Source organism: Penicillium citrinum, assembly GCF_028827155.1.
Source record: "Penicillium citrinum strain IBT 23319 chromosome Unknown utg000002l:1.0-3833315.0:1.0-3834789.0, whole genome shotgun sequence".
NCBI classification, from domain to species: Eukaryota; Fungi; Ascomycota; class Eurotiomycetes; order Eurotiales; family Aspergillaceae; genus Penicillium; species Penicillium citrinum.
Genome location: NW_026622687.1, coordinates 2,093,161 through 2,113,309, shown reverse-complemented (window position 1 = coordinate 2,113,309; position 20,149 = coordinate 2,093,161). Strand labels below are relative to the sequence as shown.

Below are 20,149 nucleotides of genomic sequence, written 5' to 3'. Positions count from 1 at the left end.
GCAGATTCCGAACGAACGAGGTGAGACCCGCTCTCATCAAGCAAGGGCCCACAAAACTAACAAAGTATATACCCAAAAATAACATAAATAAAAAAGGGCACCGTGGAGAAAAGCACCAGGCCAGACCCATACGTCCTGCAGAGTCAATCCGAGACCCCAGTCGATGTCGTCAGATGGCTGTCTCAAGGCAGATAGTGCAAGCCGGCATAGCATGCGGAGTAAGTAGGCCCCTCGAGAGCGAAAGATAGGGGATTAAAAACCTCACGAATTCGAGCAATACAAATGAATTGCATGCATGGCTGGTAGCCATGCGTCATTTGCTATTGACGCCCAACCATTCCCTCTCCGTCTTTCACCCACAACTCGATCCATCTCCAGGAAATGAAGAGCAATAGTATCCCCGGGGATTCCCTAATCTAGTACATTATGCGCTTTCTTTGGTGGACAACTGGCCGTCGCTGATGTATTAAGTGTGGCTTGAGCTTCTTGACCCGATGGGAGCAAGGAGCTAGACGCACAGTCCTGTCAGAAACCTCCATTTCAGGAATAGAATCGGAGAATGTCTTATTTTCCCATCTGTCGAGGTACTTGCTGCCCATCCCTGTCCTTGCTCGCCGATGTTGGACCTGCCCAATGACATAGTGTTGACCTTACATGACATCCTTGGAAGAAAATCTCGTGTCTCGTACCCGCCTCGCCAGGGAATGTTCCAATTCCTAAGTGATGCGTTGGCCGCGGAGATTTCCACTCAATCCAGTATACTGTACTGTACAAGAAAATATTGCATCAATAGGGCGGTGATATGTGGCTGATTGTCCGAATGGCTATTGTCGATCCCTTTGGCGCTATCCGATTCTACTGATGATTGACTGGATACTCCACCTTCGACGATCACTGCAGCCTAGGGCTCAGACCATTTCACGGACACATCGCATGGTTTCGATTGGCAGAATTATCCTCAATGTGCAGGGATTCCCACCTTCTTCTCTTTTTGCTCTGTTCACCCGTTAATTGTTATTGTTTCCTAGGCCAGGTACAGCGTGTGGCGGTAGACGTGTCAACTAAGTGATGTCGGATGCCGAGAGCAAGCTGTATGGACTCCTTCCCATTCGGCGTCCTTCAGCCTTATGACGTCGGGTTGAAGGTGGAGTGTTGCACGAGGAGAGCATATGGTATTTGGCAGCCTTTGATCTCGGCAGATATTGCAGTGCTGTCTGTTCTGATTCACAATGCAGTTGTCCCTCGCAGTGTCCTGTCTGCACGAGTGATCGATTGCTGCGCGCGTGTTATTTGTGGATACGTCGGGATGGATGGAGTAGCAAGTGGCTGAGGCAATGCGGATTCAATTGTAGTTCCACCCTTCACGCTTGGCCGGCCGGTGCCCATAGGATTCTACCATTCGAAACACTATACTCTACAAAAAGTAATGAAGCTGCCTATTCTATTTCTGTCTTTACAAGATCGTGTATTGCTTTGCCAGGAGGTAATTATGTATATTCTTGGCTTCCAGGATTAATGATACGGACAAAGTAAAATCTCCAAACCTCAACACCACAACTTATTATAGGGCACCCACAAGAGCCCATACAGACACCATAGGAGAAGACAAGGTGGGGAAGAGTGTTACAGTATAAAGAGAAATATCGCGTCATAGTGAAAAGAGGTCATCCCCCGCAGGATGCGTTACCATCTCAGACATGCTTCTGATCTTCTTTCAGGAACCAAGCCATCACGTTCTGAAACACAGACCTGGCATTGTTTTCAATAACATCCCCATGGCATGGAATCAGTCGGTCGAAATCCCATCGCATAATCCGACGAACGGACGTGGTAAATGCGTCGCGATCATGTGAAGATAGGATATACCAAGCGAAGCGTCGATGTCCAGTAGCAGGATAAGATTTGGTCGATAAAAGGGGAAGAATCGCTTTGGTCATAAAGTTCAATGGCTCGCGATCCTCCGTCTTGGAGTATTGTTCATTGGAGGGCAGGTTGAAGAGCATATCGGCCTCAATGACCGTGCGCGAAGGCTTGTGCAAGAAAACGAGCTCACGCGAGCCATGGCCATGCACATACTCGGTCTCAAACTCAGCATCCCATTCCCTTGAAATCACCGGGGGTGAAGCATCCTTCTTCCATACGTGCTCGAAATGAGTGTCTCGGAAATCGGGGTTAGATTGACGCTTCTCCCATAGACCTTCAGGTGCAAGAATATGGGCCTGTGGGAAAGCTTTCTTCCAAGCTGTGATGTGGAGATGGTGCTCGAGATCGGGAGCGGCGATATATCTGACGTTTCCACCCAGAGAATCGACTTTTGCGCGCACTTCGGGTGTGAGACTAACGGGAGAGAACACGGCGAGAGATCCCGTGGAGAGCTTCACTATGGAATGCAAGGAGAGGTTAGCTCAAGCTCCATATAGACTTTGACGTCTGAGTCGAAAGGGGTGGACCCAAAATTCCCGCGATAGCGTGGGCCAGCTCTTTCTTTCTAGAGCTCTCGCCTGCTTTCTGTAAGGGCACTTTCACTAACCTAGCGTCCCTCGACCACCGAATCGCAGAATTCCGAAGCGTGCAAAGGGCAAACTCATAGTGACGATATTCGGAGTCACATTGCGGATGACCATCAGCTCCGAGGGGTTGGTAGGAAAGAGTTGAGGCATTTTGGAACCTTAGTCGCAGCTTCTTTAGCTCGAATGCACTGTCCCTGGCGTTGAATGTCTCAGTTGATGGTTTAGCTGAAGGGTTGTCTGAAATATGTGGTAAAGCTAGACAACCATGGAAAGCAAATGAGGATAAATGGAAATATGAACGGGCGAAGAGTGAAAAATCAATCAATGTTGAAACTGCAGGAACTATTTTTGTAGAAGGAAAGAGCAACCCACATCGCGATGGAATGACGTCAGCAGTCGGTTTTGGCTGACAAAAGACCGCCTGGACTGGACGAACTCCACTCTTCATAACTTTGCACAATTAAACTAGTCAACATCACAAATTATACGCATTGATTTTGAGTTTTACCTTTAAAGGAGTAAACAATGTTTCATTAGTATGGATCAGGGGTTCTTGATTCATGATATTAAATTTAGAAATCATGGGTTTTTTGCTAGACGCTAGTCGGACATCAGGGGTAGGGGTATCATAAAACGCAAAATAGCTTAAGATAGGAACAAGGCAGGGAAATACGAAAATGAAGCATCTAACCCTGCCAGGTCCCACTGGTCTCCTCAATTTCCTCGCGGTGGGGGATAATACACTCCTTAATATCAAATGCCTCGATGAGATCTTTCCAAGTATCGAAATCGAGACTGAAGATGGCTTGATGCTTTTGAATGCCCCGTCGGACAGCTTCGCTAGGCTGATATGGGTTTGAAGAATCTAGTGTATGGTTAGGAAGCTATTAAAAAGAAAGAGAAGAAGTAGGACACTCACGAAGGGTTGGAAGCTTGCGGCTGTCTGTGCTGATACCGGCGTTGCCATCGCGAATCAAGAAGCTCACGTAGAAAAGGTTCTCAACACTCTGCCCAAAAGAGCGGGGGTTGATACAAAATTTGAAGAGTGGAATGCCCCCATCATCACACACGTTGTACTTGGCCATCGCAGCCTGAATTGCCTCCGGAGGAGCATCCTCCCCATAGTTCTCATCTAGTTCAGCTTGTACCATTTCCTGGCTCTGTTCCTGCGTCTCCGAAAGAAGCTTGTTGATATTGGAACACATTACAGTCAGATTGTTGTCTTCCTGGCCAAGATCCTCCTGGACAAGATCATTGGGCTTTACAACCTGCGAAGGGTCAATTCGCTCTGCCTGTCTTCGCTGTGTCATTTGTCGCACACGCTTCTCAAGAGAAAGCGGGCCCAGCAAGAAACCCGAAACAGCCGGGCGAGAACTATGAGGCAGACAGGCCATACGGCCAAGCCAATCCCAGTTCATTGCGTCACCATCGTCCTCGCCATCGCTCGCATTGGGGTCTCTTTGGCTTTGGCGTGGGTGTCGACGTTGGGTCGAGGTAACATTCGATTCAGGTCCTCGTCGCATATAAGAGATACACTTGGAGACAAACTCATCCACGTCAATGCCGGCACCTGAGTCACCGACCGCGAGCTGGGCGGTTTTCTTGTGTGAGAGATCGGCCGCGTTGACCAGGAGTCGTGAGTCGAGGGTCGCATCGGAGGTTTGTTTGACGTTAGGATAGAGACTGTTCAATTTCTCGACGGTCTTGACGATTCCATTATTGCCTGACTGGAGAAATTCGCCTCTTGAATCTGTAAAAGAGTTGTTAGCTTGATTTTATTCTCCGATTCACCCGGTCTACCACTTCACGATCTAGCCGGTGTGGAAGGATTGCGGCGGGGGACAGGATGCCTACCATTAAAGTCTCTTGTGAGATCCCTCAGACCCCGACGAACCATTCTCCGCTCTTCTACATCTTGATCTGGATCGTAGTATTTGTTTTTGCTGGCGTGTTGTGAAGAGTGCATTTGCGAGGGTATAATGGAATTGCGATCATTTAGACGCCGTCGTTTGCCTTGACTTGGTCGTGCCATTGGAGCCTCTGATCTTTTGTTGATACTTTGACGTCGAGGGTTTTCTTTATCTGAGGAGGATCCGGGCGATGAAAGAGGACTGGGGTTGCGCGCAGATGGTTCATCCAGCTGAGAGAGTGGGATCGGTGCCATACTTGATAGGCGTCCGTTCACGCCTAGGTAGATGGAGAGTTGAGAACAAACAAAGAATCGCAACGAAACTTATATCTAACCCAGGTGGCTCTGACGATGGTCCTTATCACTTCCTGAGAATATTTGTGATGAACACACCGTAATTTGAGGTTGATAGATCGCATTCCTAGCAATTACCATTCCGTCCGTCGCGTCGACTTCGCGTATCACACGTGACCGTATATTTAGTTTGCTTGACCCACGATATACCCAAAGTAGTTAGCCTCGCAGGGAGCTTTTACATATGTATACAAACTGGAAAAGGATTGAGTTGCGAGTTCTGTATATCGTGGTGCTTTCCATTTCGGATAGGCCGATATATAGTATAAGGCAGAATTCTCCAGCAATAACCGCACACAGGGGGTTATTGTAGTATTTCGGTGATACTATATGATAAATCATACCGTGTTTAGAAGTTTGCTTCACTGAGCACTCATCCATCCCACTCAAATTAAAGACAGCAAAGGTAAATAATTCTATTCTTCCAAGGATTGTATATCGTTTACTCCATACATTTATTGTCGTTGAGTGAAAATCCTCACCAAACTAGTACATATTCTCTTCATCGAGATACATCTCACGTGACTAATACCCACTTTCACGATAAGCCATGTCAGGTGATGATAGCTGACTCAGTCCCCGCGTCACCGTCTCCGAAGCAGAGCAGCTGGCATTGGGATGGTCGTCAAGTGAACTTCATTATCAATGATGGTCCGGAGAGGATGGAGGCCTTCACATTTGCGCTGTCCACACAGCTAGATCTACCAGTATGGATCAAGATGTAAGCACTTGAATCTATTCAAATTTACTAGCCTCGACAAACTGACAACCCCATAGCGGTACTTTGGAGGGCAAACAGAAGCAGATACCGTTCTCGCGCCTCGTCCAGAACCCAGAATTACGCTACCTCGGGTCCACGCAGAATAATGTCTCAGATCTGTTTGTAACTGTTCAGCTATGGTCTGATTCAAAGCCTCTTGGCGTGCCTATGCAGACTGCCTATAAAGCATTCAAAACAGGCCGAACATGGAATGAGTGGCTGCGCCTGCCTATGTCTATCAAAGATGCGCCCGCCAACTCACAATTGGCAATTACAGCCTGGGATATATCTCCACTCGCAGGTGATAAAAGTCATTATGTTCCATTTGGTGGGACAACGATCCGGTTGTTCGACAACGAAGGCAAGCTGAAGATGGGGCGACAAAAATGCAAGATATACCGGCACAAAGCTGCCGATGGCTTCTCATCGACAACGACGCCATCTACTCCCATAACCAGACGCCGAAGACAGGGTACGAAAGAGATTCTAGGTCCGTCGCCGGAGGAAGAGGAGTTGGAGCGAATTGAAGTTTTGATCAAGAAGCACGAGATGGGCGAAATAACTCAAATCGATTGGATGGACCAGATGGTCTTTCGACAGCTAGAGAAGCTCAAGCTTCAAGCCGAGGAAGCTGCCAGGAAGAGAGCAATTTTTTTGGCATCCGTCAAGCCAAAAGGCACCTCCGGCGCTGGAGACGATAGCTCAGATGGCGAGGAGATCGACGACGAGAACTTCACTCTGTATGTGGAATTCCCTCGCTATGACCATCCAATTGTTTGGGCGGATCACCATTACCCTGCACCACCCATCTCGGGGCACTCGCAGACTGCTCCCGTCCATCCCAATTCCACATTAAAGCCTGTTCCCGAGGTTCGTTTTGGTCCTGGAATTGAAGGGGCTGGTGGTGCCGGTGTGATCAAAATTTACGATCCAGAGGTTGGACAAACGGGCAACCCATGCGAGGATAAACACCGAAGGTTGATTCGCAGTCACCGGACTGGTATCATGGACCGGGATCTCAAGCCAAATCCCAAGAATCGCGACGAATTGAATATCATACTTTCATATGAACCAACACAAGACCTCACTGCTGAAGAGAAGGACCTCATATGGAGGTTCAGGTACTATTTGACCCGTGAAAAACGGGCATTGACAAAATTCGTCAAATCCGTGAATTGGCGTGATGAAGGGGAATCACGGCAAGCTGTTGAGATATTACCAAAATGGACTGATATTGATGTTGACGATGCCTTGGAACTACTGGGTCCCACTTTCGACAATCCCGCGGTGCGCTCGTATGCCGTGGCAAGGTTGCGCAAGGCAGATGATGAAGAACTTCTTCTTTATCTTCTGCAATTAGTTCAAGCCTTGAAGTACGAAGAAAATGCCGAAAATAACGCCGATGAGGCTGCCCATGACTCCTCGCTGGCCAATTTTCTGATAACCCGGGCAGCAAACAATTTCAAGCTTGGAAACTATCTACATTGGTATCTTATGGTCGAATTCGATGATGCAGGCCCAGGTACCCTTTCATCGCAGCGGCGACTATTTGGCCAAGTCGAGTACAACTTCATGACGGAGCTTGAGAAAGTTCATGCCGAACATCGAAAAACTCTCTTGCGACAAGGCGAATTAATTGCGGTGCTCTCGAAAATAGCTAAAGACATTCGATTTTCTCGAGAAAACCGACCCGTGAAAATCGAAAAGCTGAAGAAGTCGCTCCGGGACCCGAAGAATGATTTGATTCATATTGACCCTCCATTGCCATTGCCTTTGGACCCCGACGTCATGCTCACTGGGTGTTATCCTGACGAATCTAATGTCTTCAAATCCACCCTATCACCTCTTCACATCACTTTCAAGACTACCGAGGGCCGGCGGTATCCCCTTCTATTCAAAGTGGGAGATGATCTTCGCCAGGATCAACTGGTCATTCAAATCATCATCCTCATGGACCGCCTTCTGCAAAAAGAAAATCTTGACTTGAAACTGACTCCATACCGTATTCTGGCCACGAGCTCCACAGCAGGTGCAGTTCAGTTCATCCCTTCCACGTCCTTGTCTGCGGCATCGGCCAAGTATAAGTCTATCCTAGCGTACTTGAAAGAGCACAATCCAGACGACAATGAACCTCTAGGTGTCCGCAAAGAGGCCATGGATACCTACATCAAATCCTGCGCCGGATACTGCGTGATCACATACCTACTCGGCGTCGGTGACCGTCATCTCGAGAATCTGCTTCTGGCACCAGACGGTCATTTCTTTCATGCAGACTTTGGTTTCATTCTTGGTCGAGACCCCAAACCATTCGCGCCCATGATGAAGCTTTGCAAAGAGATGGTTGAAGGAATGGGAGGTACCACCTCCCCCCACTATATGCAATTCAAACAGTATTGCTTCACAGCATATACTACGCTTCGCAAATCTGCCAACTTGATCCTCAATCTTTTCAGTCTGATGGTCGACGCCAACATCCCTGATATCCGTGTTGAGCCTGACAAAGCCGTGTTGAAAGTCAAGGAACGATTCCATCTGGAAATGTCGGAAGAGGAGGCCATTCGACATTTCGAGCAACTTATCAGCGACAGCGTCAATGCTATATTCGGTGTCGTTATCGATCGTCTTCATGATTTTGTGCAGGGATGGAGGGCCTAGCGGATGGGCCAGTTTATGGCAAACTTGAGATTTGATTATCGCTTTTAGAGCGCTGGGTTGTTGGGCGTCAAGGTTCCGGTTTCTGTTCATATCGATCTGGCGCAAGATGAGCGCTCACGAGAGAATACCCTGCAAGACTACTTGCTAATAGCATAGCGAAGAATAGATACTGTATTCGTATTGAAATAACATTTTATCGGCATCGCTATTTTAGCGTAACTTCATTGTATCAAAATCTATCAAAAAGGCGCCTTGGATATAGACATCTATCTATGGCGACCAAACTCCTCATCAGGAACATCTCGCTCATCTAGTCCGACCCATTCATGGTTTATATCATCATCTGTCATACCCCAGATCTCCTGGTCTTCGTGTTCATCTCGCCGACCACTAATCCGATTTGACTTCCCTTTGCTCTCGGCAAGTGGTGTATTTCCATCTCCGTCTATCGAAGATTGGCGCTGTAGTACGCCTTCTCTGTCAAGAGCTGACCCTTCACCAAAGAGCTCGTCGTTGTTCTTTGCACGGGAATCTTCTTCATCTTCCGGAGTCCCTTCTCGACAAGCCCATGCATCAACGAAGCGGAGAGCTTCGCGTGGCCACCATCGCTTCATGACTAGAAGCCGAAACGGCACAAGCGCGATGATCAGTACAGGGAATGCGGGAGCACCGCGAGTCAGTGTAAGAATGAAAATAATGACTGTGACCACAATTTGCATAATCGTGTACAGGTGGATTGGGAGGTAGGATGGGTTATTTGGGGTTGTTTGATCAGTGGTGGAGTCCAGTTGACTGGGTTTATGCAGTGACTGGGGGAGCGGTGGAAGCTCAGATGGTGGTGTGAGAAGATAGAATGTGCGGTATAAGATTGGACTATAATGTATGCATGTTAACAGGGTCTATTTTATGTGGCCATGGGTCTAAGTCAGTAGCTCACTTGACGGATAGGCTTTGTTCGCCCATGAAAAGGAACAATCCAGCAAGAACGCTAGTAGGGGTCAAGCCCAGAACTTTCATGAATGGCGGACTGATGAATAGGAGGATAGCGCCAGAATGGAGGAAAGCAGACCACCTTTGCTCGTAAACTCGTTTCAGATCGTGGGTATCGATCTTTTCCTCACCATCTACAATCAGAGTTCTCTCCTCTTTCACTGTATGCATCAAAGATTCTGAGTGCAATGGAGCCTGGGGAAGAAGTCCATTGGCAGGCGGAATACCCAGGATACCACAGAGAGCTGTAGTAGTACCCAGCAGTACAATATCCCATGCGAATCCGCCAGGTTTGCGGGTACCGTATCGGTCAATGGTGCATATAATTGAACTGACTTCATGATCGAAGAAGAAAAGGACAGTTATGATTAACCCAGGTATGATGGATGCAAATATCCATTGTGTCGGCAATTTCCAAAATTCAACGAGAAAAATATCCCTTTCTGGGGACGTTGGGCGGAATGATGTGCTGACGGCCAGAGTCATTTTATCCAAATGGGCCAATTCACCAACGTACGGGAGACCAATGAATACTATGATTGATATAGCAGCAGCATACTCAGTGAGACCAAGACGAATGTATCGATGGAACAAGGGTTTCCAACTTTCAGCCGTGGAAAGGAAGATAGCAAGCAACATTGTACCGACGGCCCCAATCACGGCGTAAAGAAAGGCTGCGAAGGAGAGGTTTTCATGTGCCCTCTCGAGCTCTTGGATGGCTTTATGGAAGTAAATGATACTGTTGAGCAGCGAGAATATCTCTGTTGCAAAGGTCGTCACATAACGCATTGTCCAGTCATGTGCATTGATTATGGCCAAGACGTAATGCATCCAGGCGGAATGAATCAGGGACCAGGCCATGAATGGTAGGAAAGGGATCTCGAAGAGTAAACAACCATGTCCCTCAGAAGGAAGATCATATGTCAGAGCTTACCTGAAAGACTTCATCGCATAATGAGTAGATATTCTCTGCCAAGACAGAAAACGGGCCAGTGACGCCGAGAATGGTGAGGGGTTGTATCGAAAACCTGAAGAGTACAAATCAGACAGTCTGTTCAACGCCACGCCCTATGAGATAATGAGTCAAAACCACTTACAGAGAGAATATTATGCCACATAATCCAGTGCTGAAGACTACCTCGATGGTACCCCATGTCTTGCCCGTGAGCACATAGAGATCACTAGCGAATGTAATGCCAGGCAGGAGATTCGTGAAGAAAACGTAAACAGCACTGGCAAATATGAGCTGGTTGAACATGGTCCAATCTGACTTCCATCTTCGGCGTAGATTAATGATATCCTGCTTGACCAGGCGGAATGGACGTAGAGGTCCGCCGGCAGCCACAGAACCACGCAGCACCCGTAAAGGCCGTGGGGTATGTTTTGATGGTGTGATGATGGAATGTGCATCATCTTGGTCTTGAAGATGATCTTCTAAATCAGGGCCCGCAGGTTGGTCTCTATTTGCTCTTCTTCTTCGCCGCGGGCGTGATCCAGACCTGTGACGAACTGAAGAAACCCGCGTAGATGGTGGGCGAAATGCTGATATCAATGACATAGTTCTTAGCACCTCGATATTTCTAAGCAGTTTGAGAAGTAATTAGGCTTGAATTTCAGATCAATGAGACCCTTTTAGAATCGTAGTTTTGAAAATTCAATTTCAGTTTCGGGTTGTATGATGATGATGATGATGATGATGTATGGATGATATATGAACATGGATAGTATACTTCTCATACTGCAGAACGGCATGTGAAACAGTCCACTTCACCGCCCTCATCTATGGTGTCCGTAATAAGTCCACCGCTCGTTTTGCCGCCTTCAAACTCCCGGCAATATTGTATTTTCTGTCCACGCAATTCCAACCGCTTTATAACACTTCTGCGACTCAACTCACCCTCGAGGCGCCAATAATGACCTCCGTCTTATCCCGTTCAACTTGAGATTATCATAGACATGGCGCAATTTGTTCCTCGCCAGGTGTTCCCCAATTATGGGGCAATTCCCAGATCGTACTTCCTGGGACATCATCGCGCCGGTTTGAGCAAGATGAAGAACATGCTCTCATCCATTGACTATGTCGTTGAATGCCGAGACTACCGCGCCCCCGTCACATCAATAAACCCTATGTTTGAAGAAGCGCTGGGTAAGACGCGGCGACTGATTGTGTATACTAAGAGAGACCTTGGCAGCGTTCCCCAATCCGCGGAACAAAAGTTGGTCAGTTGCATGATCTCATGCACCCCCGTTAAATGTTTCATAGGCTAATGTTTGCCATTGTAGACGGAGCAAAAAGTACGGAATTTTGATCCCAATAGTGCTGTTTTTTTCACCAGCTCATCTTCCCGCGCCGACGTATCCCAAATAATCAAACACCTCCGAGATGACGCCGCAGCTCCAGATAAATTGACAGGATGTCGGGTGATGGTGGTCGGAATGCCTAATGTTGGAAAATCAACCTTTATCAATCATCTGCGGAATCATGGCATGGGGAAAGCCAAAGCCCTCAAGACCGGCGGTCAGCCAGGCATCACTCGGAAGATTGCAAGCCCGGTGAAGATTATTGAGCGCGACAGCGGTTCACATGTATATGTGCTGGACACACCTGGTGTCTTCATGCCGTATGTTCCTGATGCAGAGAATATGCTCAAGCTGGCACTTTGCGGTTGTGTCAAAGATTCGGTCATCTCACCCATCACCCTTGTCGACTATTTATTATATCAGATCAATTTGCATGATGCGCAGGCGTATCAGCGGTGGTCAGAGCCTACAAACGAAGTCATGCCTCTGCTTGAGAGATTTGCACAAAAGACAGGGCTACTCGGGAAAGGTGGTGTGCCCATTGTTGATTCCGCGGCTCTGCATTTCATCCAGAAGTGGCGCCAGGGTAGCGTTGGTCGCTTCCTTCTGGACGACTTGGATATGGAGCAGCGGCGACGAGATGACCCCGAGCAAAAGCCTCAAATGAGCATATCACAGGCATTAAAGATAGAGAGGGTCACTCGAAAGAACAAATCGGACGTGAATAAAGGTACCGACTAATGTATTGTACATATAACGAAGAAAATTCCAGTGGACAAAGAATCATAATGTAATCTTTTGAATGTCGGAGTCGAAGTATCACAAGAAAAAAAGATAAGCAGTAACTAAGGACAATGCTTGAGATGGAATAGTTGACAGAAGTATCCGTAACGCCGAGAACTGAAGAGACATGAATCCATCGCCATATGCAGGCCTGAGAATATTAGGAAATCTTATCCAACAGGCGTCTTCGTCGTCGATCAACCATTTCCTCTTGCACTTCGTCAAGTGTGGGAAGTCGCCATTCTACACCATCTCCTCCGTCACCTGGTAATGATTCCCAGCCATCCTCTGCATCGTCATCGCCCTGGCGGCGTAAATTCTCGAAGGCCTCCTTTTCTTTCTGCTTCTCATATGCCAGCAGGGTTCCGTCCTCTTCGTCAAGGCCATAGCCAAAGTAGTTGGCATCGACTTTCCTGGTCGCAATATCTCCACCGCGACCGGTACCAGCGCCATCTTCTTCCTCCGCCGGGCCCTTCCCACGGCGCGCCGCCGCCTCAAACATCTCCTTGACACCGGGTAACTCTCTCGCACGGCCGAAATATCGATAACCCTTGCCACCGCCCGGAATTTCACGTCCTTCATCATCGTATACCCGACCGGATCCGCGCATATAATTCGGCCCGCCGAGATTGCGAATTTGCATTTCCCATGCCCATTTCTCACGCATGAGTTTGTTGATTTCGTCATTCAGGTCGCGAATTTGGTAGTCGCTGAGGCTTGGTTCTTGGATGCGTGAGACTTTGCGAGAAACTTCCTTAAGAACTTGACCGCGCCAGCGCTCGCAGGTTGGGACTGAGTCGACGCTGGTAACGGCCTTTGGTCGACGGGTGCGAGTGATATCAATTATACCCATGTCTGCTGCCTGCTGCGCCCGAAAGCGATACAGCATAGACTGCGCCTTTTCACTGTTGCGAGCCTAATCATGGTGGAATTTCGGGTTAGCAAATTCGTACAGCAAGTCGCGTAGGAAAGAAATGGCTCTAAAGCATGCTGATTCCAGGATAACCTATCTTACCATCTTCGAGGATTGACCAGGTCGGCAACCCGGGTTGTGATAGCGAGGGTCGTGGGAGGAGTCCGGAGTGTAAAAGTGAAGCTCGACAGCTGCCGTTGAGGTCTAGCGCCAATTTGCCGCCAGCCGCGCGGATATCACGTGGTCGATCCGCGACGGGATCGGCGCCAGCCGTTTCCTTTTCAATGTGCAGCGATAATATGAAGTATCACATCTACATAGATGGAACTACGTAGCCTTTTGCTCATCGAGCCACGACTTGATTTCCATCCGAATATGAACTCTACATACAATATGTGTTTGCCATGAGGGAAAGGATTCAGACTCGTTTGTCTTATGTTCGCATAAAGTCCGTCATATCTTCTCACCTAACAACCATGGACATATGCATTTATTACGCCGTTCTACTTGGAACATTGTGCCTGTAAATAATGGGCTAATCGCCTGACGATGCTCGGGTGATGAATACAACCAGTACTCGAAAATTCCAAGTTTCTTTTGCAATCTGGAGTAGGCCATTCATTCGGAGATAAAACAGGAGAACTCCTTCCGATTTATCAACCAGACGGCCCAGTCACAATAACACCCCCGGTCACTTGTCTACATACAGACTTCCAACGATTTATATTCATCTCACTGCCTTAGGGTTTGAAAAGTCATCTAATTACTAATGCCAGTCTTTGAGCCATGTTACCTCATTCAACATCGGTTATGATCCCGAAGTATGGTCACATCTAGTGGAGAAAGAACTGCCTGGGATGAGCATTTAACGCAAGAGGTTTTGGGCCACAGGATTTAGAAATTTCCCTGGGTTGAGCATTAAGTTATCTTACATTGCTCGGAGCTGTAAGCGTTACTGGTATAAAGTCGAGTGCATTGCCTCGGAACAGTTGGTGGGTATGGCGCAGGGCATTGATACTCGTTCAGGGTCCACAGAGTATCCCTGAGTGTAAGCAGAGGCTCCTAATCACCTTTTACCCGACTTTGGATTTTTCTTGTGCAGTTTCACCGTTCACATGCTTGCTGATACCTGCTAGAAGGCACCCGGTAACTCTATAGGCTTCTAGTGTACTCGATGCATCTGTTGCAGCGCTAGAAGAGTTATATGCACTTGCATTATTCCCGAATGTTATTGTCCGAGAGCCGCCCTTTTTTGTGATTAGGAATCATGACGCCCAATATGGATCTCTTAACTTCGACAAGTCTGTGAATGATCTTTACAACTACTACATCGAGTAAAGTACACCAGTGTATCTAGTATGCGTTCCAACCGAGGGGTATATAGTTTTCATACTACGCGTACAATGTGAGATAAATTGATAGTATCTTTTAGCCATTATGATCATTAGACAAGCACATTAGTGCAAGGATATTTTTCGATGCCGGTGAAACTGAGTTTTACCGAGGCCTAGCTTTAGACTGCGTCTTACTGCATATAATGCATCAATAGGATATGACTTACGCTGTTGTTTCCCATCAGTTTTACTAGTATTTGCTACTCTAGTGAGCAATGCTCGACATTAGCGTCTTTGGATTTAGCATGCCTTTTCCTATCGCCACTCCCATTGTCAATCATACCATGATGGTGCAGTGGCTAAAAATCTCCTCGAGCAAATTAGCAGTTATAAATCAAATCCATTCAAATTCCTTAGAAGGATTTCCGCTAGGTAAAACCGGAGCAGCTATTTCGCAAGGTAAAACTAGTAAGAATCATGGCCCTAACAACCATCGGTACTCGTTTTTCCCTCAGCTTTAATGTAAGCCAAATTGAATTACTAATTTGAGCTTGAATGGCTATTGACAGAAATAACCTGTAGACTAAAGTCCTCCATTTGAGTTACAATTCTGTAATGCACCTCGCGAAAACATACCCAGATAAGCCAAGACCTTGACTTAGTAGTAATGGTAGTAGGAGACAAATTACTGTTATGCTTTACCCTCCGATTGGTTTTTCTCTCATACCAAGACGCTCAACCCTCAGGTCTGCACTCATGTGTCACGAATGAACTGCGTCTGGGAACATCCCGGGCTATTTTTATTACCGGAAAAGACAGTCGAGTTCGGCTCGTTGTACGAATATCACACTTGGTGCTACAATCAAATAGCAATTCTTATGGACCCCAATTACCTCGAATGTAAGCGAATAAATAAGCAAGAAACATCCCCTAGCCAAGAGGCTCCGGGCAAGTTTTGACCAAAGGCCTCAATGAGACTCCATCCGCTCTTTGCCATGGCAGGATGGTAGAATATTGTGGAAACAGACTCCTCATCGTGACGATAGTTCTGGTGCCCACCCAGCTCATTTGTGTGGTTCTTCGCCTATTCGTTCGTTACAGAAGCCAGATGAAATTTGGCTTGGATGACCTGGTGGTTGTCCTCTCACTCGTGGGACAACTAGCAATTGCGGGCGTCATCTTTGGTATGTAAAACTAACCCTGAAACTTTAAGTCCCGAATGAACTCTTGTTAACTTGAAACTGTGCATTTTAAAAAAAAGCCGAGCTCAAGTATTCTGGAATCGGCTATCACAGGTCATATCTTACAACAATAAATCCAGACCTCATTATCTCAGAACGCAAATACCGCGTGGTAACAGCTTATCTCTATGTGATTAACGCGAATCTTCCAAAAATTTCAATTCTTCTACTTTATCGTCGCCTATTTGCACCTACTGTTTTACGCCTTATCAGTACTGCTATAATATGGATTCTCTCCCTCGTCATTATTGCTAAGATTCTCTTGGTTTCTTTTGTATGTCGACCATTTGCTGCGAACTGGAACCAAGATATACCCGGTACCAAATGCTTGAATATGCAAGCCGTGTCTTCTTGGTCTACTCTTCCGAATATTATCACCGATGTTGGGATGCTTCTTCTTCCAGTACCGGTGGTATGGTCTCTTCATACGAAACTTCAAACCAAGATACAGTTAACGTTTACATTTGCACTGGGCAGCCTGTCAGTATATTGCTGCCTTCATAGAAGTGAACAGCAGAATTTAACTCTTTGAAATGTTTAGTGGTCTCGTCACATCAATTCTGCGATTTCAATTCTTTTTTGGTACTGAAACTGAGGATGTTACATGGTCCGCTGTTCATCGCACGATATGGACTGAGGTTGAGCCGGCTGTGTATCTGATTTGCGCTTGTATCATTACTTATAAGCCTCTACTAGATCGATTGACTTTCAAAAAGCTGAGAAAAGGCTCTTCCTCAAGCGGCTCGGAAGTGCAGGCGCCTCGGGATTTGCACTCTCGAGATGAGTGGGTGTCTCTGGAATCAAGGTAAAAGGGTATTGTGAGCCAGCCACGATTATCTCAATTGCTAGTCTTTATTAACACCATTGGCAAAGATTCGTTGGGTTACTTTATGGACTCGAGAATATCTGATGTTGGCGCCATGAGTACCCAAATACCGTTTTCCATACATTATTTTCCTTGTCTTGCAAGTTGGTGCACTCCATGTTTTTAATCGGTTTTGCATTCCCATAGCGACAATTATGATTACTGCACATATGATGCTATAGGACTATGAAACTCATAGAATAAACCCTTGTATTCTCTTGGAACACGAAAAGCTAATAAATAGCAGTAAACTAGGAGATGATAGAAAACCAAATCGAACAAAATAAAAGTAAATCCTCATAGAGTCGCCAGTATAAAGCCCTTCATTCAGAATGATATACGCATCCCTAGACTGCTGGTGATACTAAGTATGAGTACTCTAATCGCAGAATCTCGATCCTCAATCACAATCTTCTCCAGAAAGGGCTTTCTAGACCCAATAGGGCACTATGTTCGGAAAGTTCGTATTTCTTCAAGTTCATATAAATCTACCTTTAGTAGCTATTAGCTAAGTATCTACGCTCCACCTCCTCCAACAGCTTTCGATCCTGTTGCCCCTGGAGATGCTCCCATTGGTGCCCCTGAGGCCATTGGAGGGCCCGGGGGAGGACCTGCTGCCGGTGCTGCTGCCACAGCCGCTCCTGGTGTATATCCATGAGCACGTCTCCGAGAGGTTTCACCGAACATGAAGAGATGCTGGGCATTTCTGGCGGCTTTTCTAGTCGATTTATTTACTCTATCGACTATTCTTCTACCTCGAGATGATTGGGGCTGCGTATGAGTACCAGGAGCAATGCCAGTACCAGGAGCAACAGGACTAGCAGAATCGGCAATACTGGGATTAACAGGACTGATAGAACCGCCAGTGCCAATAGAGACGCCGCCACCGGTAGTATCAGAACTAATGGAAGTACCAGTGCCAATAGCAGAACCAGTACCGGGAGCAACGGGGCTTGTAGAAACCCCAAGACCAGTAGAACCAGGATTAGTAGGAGTGCCAGTGCCAGTGATAGTGATAGTAGGGGTAACAGGAGTACCAGTTCCAGTAGTAACAGGAACAACAGGAGTGCCAGACACAGCGCTAACGAACGATACTGCTGGGGACTTCGGTTTAGCAGGGACAGGCTTAGTAAAAACGCCAACCATATCGCTAAGACCCAGTTCTGGGGGATCTGTTTGCGTTAATATATTTCTAGGTCCAGGTGGAGGTTTATTAGGTCGTGTTATTGACCGATTCGTCGTATACGACAGAGGTGGTGGGAGAGGAAAGAAGCCCGGTCCCCACGCAGGTGGTCTATACATAATATTCTGTGGGACCTCATCCTGTGGGCCGAAATCTGGAATCTTAGCAGTGTCATTTAGATCTGATCTTTCAGAACAGATGAACATGCGGTTTAGTTTATCTGGAACAGTTACTGACGCCACGATTTTACGGCACCATTGTCCCGAAGATCGATGTTCCGCTTGAGCACCAAGATGGGCTGAGAGTATGACAGCCTGTATCGCAGTCCAATCTACCAGTATCTCACCGTTCTTAGAGAAGATTGCCGCTTCCATCAGGACGGAAGCACAATTGACATGGCCGACGGCTAGCTCCATTCTTTGGAAGCCGAGGCCTACACCTTGATGACTGGGGTTGAGTAGATGGAGCAAATCGACGTCGGCTTGCAGGACATTTAGGAAAGATGATCCGGTATCGTCCATGAACTCATATGTTCGGTGGATTCGAGCTCCTGGAGGACGAATTGCGATATCGAACTATGTGAAAAGACGAGATTAGTATTTATGATTACAAAGAAGTGGTTTCATTTGTCGATCTCTTACATAGTGATGGAGAGCACCCTTCACACTGCTGGGAATACCCATACAAATTCTAAGATAGTTCGACCCAACTTGCTGACCCTATATGTCAAGTCAGTTCTGTTCTTGTATAAATTTGAGGAATTTGGGATTGACATACTCCCTCCACCCAGAACCCTTCATGGCCATTATAACGCTTATTGACCGACAAAAAATGTTTTAATTGAAACTTTCCTGGCTCGGAAATCTTTTCACCATTCGACCAATAGGTGACTAAGGTAGAGCTGAATTCTAACTCTCCCATGCGGTACGCTTCAATGATTGCGCGAACATTCGGTAGTTGTTTGTAGTCATCTCCGAGTAGAAGAAGATCTTTGTTCGATAGACTTCAATTCTTCCAGGTGTAGAACTACCAACCAGTCTAAACCTGGTTCTTCGGCCATCATATCACTAAAAGACCACAAAATGTTAGGTTCTGGACTAGTTTACAAGCTGAATGTAAGGGGGAAACTCACTCTCGACGTTTTTGAAGTTTGAGATATCTCTCAAGTCTACTCTTGAAGATAGCCGGCATGATACCTTCTTTAAGTCTGACGTGACATCTCTCAATTTGGCCATCAATATCACTATGTTATGGCTTATCAGCTTTGTCATCTAGTTCAGTGAGTTTGAATTTGTAACGGACTTTGTATGAAGATCCGGTTCTTCTTCAGACCAACCCTTAGGGGCATCATTAAAGTTGGTGATTGGAGGGTCATGAATTTCCCATCTCTTTCGTCTTCCGTAGCAGAAGACCCTAGCCGAGAGCCCCGTAGAACCACAACTTCTGAATCAACTTTGGCCCTTTTGTGCGATACTTCAGTATCACTGCCGGACTCTTGCTTTCGCTTGCTGCGAGGTATTTTGAAAAAAAAATGAGAAACTCAGTCTACCGGTAGTACTATACCTAGTGTACAGCAAAGGGATCTAAAAGACTTCGAATTCAGCGGGGGGAGTTGAATATAAAGCAATATTACTGCTACTAGTGCTCTCCAGAGCCATCTGATATTAACAAAGAAGTACACACTCCGGATTAGTACTCGGCCTTGTCTACTCCTAGCATCAATGAAGTGGAAACGTGAATATCTTTCTAACATGACAAAGCGGGCTGTAAATCAAAGAAACCCTTGGAATGATAATATGTAAATTAATTAGTATCGCTTTGTATCTTATGAGGCTGCTCAGCCGCTAAATGAACACCCATTTTTGATTCATCCGAACGAGATCCAAGCTCAACCTCCGTCCTCGAACCACCATCATCAATGGATCTCGAATCCACCCCTTCACACCCAACCTCAGACTCACCACCCGACTCATCATCCCGCGTAATCTTTCGATTCTTCCGCCATGTCAACAATCCCATCCCAGCAATACACAACAAAAGCAGTCCAGTTGTAGAAACCCCCATAACAACTTTACCAGGGTTAGAATCGATATCCCCATCAATCCGCTCAATAGACCAAGGATACGCATCCGAATCAACAACAATGTAAATCCCCAACCCAATATATAGAAAAGGGACCAAATACTCCGCATACCGCTGCGCAAGCTTCAACACATGTCTCTGCTTCATCACCAGAAAAGCAACTAAACACCAAACCCCCATAAGAATATAATAAACAACCACGTAAACCGCAATCTCCACCCCTTCTTGCCTGCGAAAAGAGCGGGATATAAGTCGAGATATTATCGCCT

General features: G+C 46.7%; 9 protein-coding genes across 9 annotated transcripts; 3 read left to right on the top strand and 6 right to left on the bottom strand.

Annotated features, from left to right (window-relative positions):
- Positions 1–1,691: 1,691 nt before the first annotated feature.
- On the bottom strand, positions 1,692–2,660 carry N7469_002605 (uncharacterized protein; the record flags this gene model as incomplete). Its single annotated transcript, XM_056641525.1, has 2 exons — positions 1,692–2,380; positions 2,531–2,660. 2 exons carry the CDS (start codon positions 2,658–2,660, stop codon positions 1,692–1,694), a joined length of 819 nt encoding a protein of 272 aa, XP_056504019.1.
- A 536-nt stretch (positions 2,661–3,196) lies between these two features.
- On the bottom strand, positions 3,197–4,674 carry N7469_002604 (Nse4-domain-containing protein; the record flags this gene model as incomplete). The annotated part of the gene is made up of 3 exons (XM_056641524.1): positions 3,197–3,375; positions 3,430–4,260; positions 4,365–4,674. The coding sequence occupies 3 exons, from the start codon at positions 4,672–4,674 to the stop codon at positions 3,197–3,199; spliced, it is 1,320 nt and encodes a 439-aa protein (XP_056504018.1).
- A 761-nt stretch (positions 4,675–5,435) lies between these two features.
- N7469_002603 (phosphatidylinositol 3-kinase VPS34) lies at positions 5,436–8,188 on the top strand (the record flags this gene model as incomplete). The annotated part of the gene is made up of 2 exons (XM_056641523.1): positions 5,436–5,494; positions 5,551–8,188. 2 exons carry the CDS (start codon positions 5,436–5,438, stop codon positions 8,186–8,188), a joined length of 2,697 nt encoding a protein of 898 aa, XP_056504017.1.
- Positions 8,189–8,454: 266 nt separating this feature from the next.
- On the bottom strand, positions 8,455–10,736 carry N7469_002602 (uncharacterized protein; the record flags this gene model as incomplete). Its single annotated transcript, XM_056641522.1, has 4 exons — positions 8,455–9,061; positions 9,126–10,057; positions 10,113–10,206; positions 10,276–10,736. The coding sequence occupies 4 exons, from the start codon at positions 10,734–10,736 to the stop codon at positions 8,455–8,457; spliced, it is 2,094 nt and encodes a 697-aa protein (XP_056504016.1).
- Positions 10,737–11,134: 398 nt separating this feature from the next.
- On the top strand, positions 11,135–12,220 carry N7469_002601 (putative GTPase MTG1; the record flags this gene model as incomplete). Its single annotated transcript, XM_056641521.1, has 2 exons — positions 11,135–11,398; positions 11,462–12,220. The coding sequence occupies 2 exons, from the start codon at positions 11,135–11,137 to the stop codon at positions 12,218–12,220; spliced, it is 1,023 nt and encodes a 340-aa protein (XP_056504015.1).
- A 202-nt stretch (positions 12,221–12,422) lies between these two features.
- N7469_002600 (pre-mRNA-splicing factor ISY1) lies at positions 12,423–13,280 on the bottom strand (the record flags this gene model as incomplete). Its single annotated transcript, XM_056641520.1, has 2 exons — positions 12,423–13,178; positions 13,278–13,280. 2 exons carry the CDS (start codon positions 13,278–13,280, stop codon positions 12,423–12,425), a joined length of 759 nt encoding a protein of 252 aa, XP_056504014.1.
- A 2,337-nt stretch (positions 13,281–15,617) lies between these two features.
- N7469_002599 (uncharacterized protein) lies at positions 15,618–16,559 on the top strand (the record flags this gene model as incomplete). Its single annotated transcript, XM_056641519.1, has 3 exons — positions 15,618–15,693; positions 15,771–16,230; positions 16,292–16,559. The coding sequence occupies 3 exons, from the start codon at positions 15,618–15,620 to the stop codon at positions 16,557–16,559; spliced, it is 804 nt and encodes a 267-aa protein (XP_056504013.1).
- Positions 16,560–17,131: 572 nt separating this feature from the next.
- N7469_002598 (uncharacterized protein) lies at positions 17,132–18,989 on the bottom strand (the record flags this gene model as incomplete). The annotated part of the gene is made up of 4 exons (XM_056641518.1): positions 17,132–18,373; positions 18,440–18,517; positions 18,576–18,801; positions 18,931–18,989. 4 exons carry the CDS (start codon positions 18,987–18,989, stop codon positions 17,132–17,134), a joined length of 1,605 nt encoding a protein of 534 aa, XP_056504012.1.
- A 612-nt stretch (positions 18,990–19,601) lies between these two features.
- On the bottom strand, positions 19,602–20,027 carry N7469_002597 (Cadmium resistance transporter; the record flags this gene model as incomplete). The annotated part of the gene is made up of 1 exon (XM_056641517.1): positions 19,602–20,027. The coding sequence occupies one exon, from the start codon at positions 20,025–20,027 to the stop codon at positions 19,602–19,604; it is 426 nt and encodes a 141-aa protein (XP_056504011.1).
- Between the last annotated feature and the right edge of the window lie 122 nt (positions 20,028–20,149).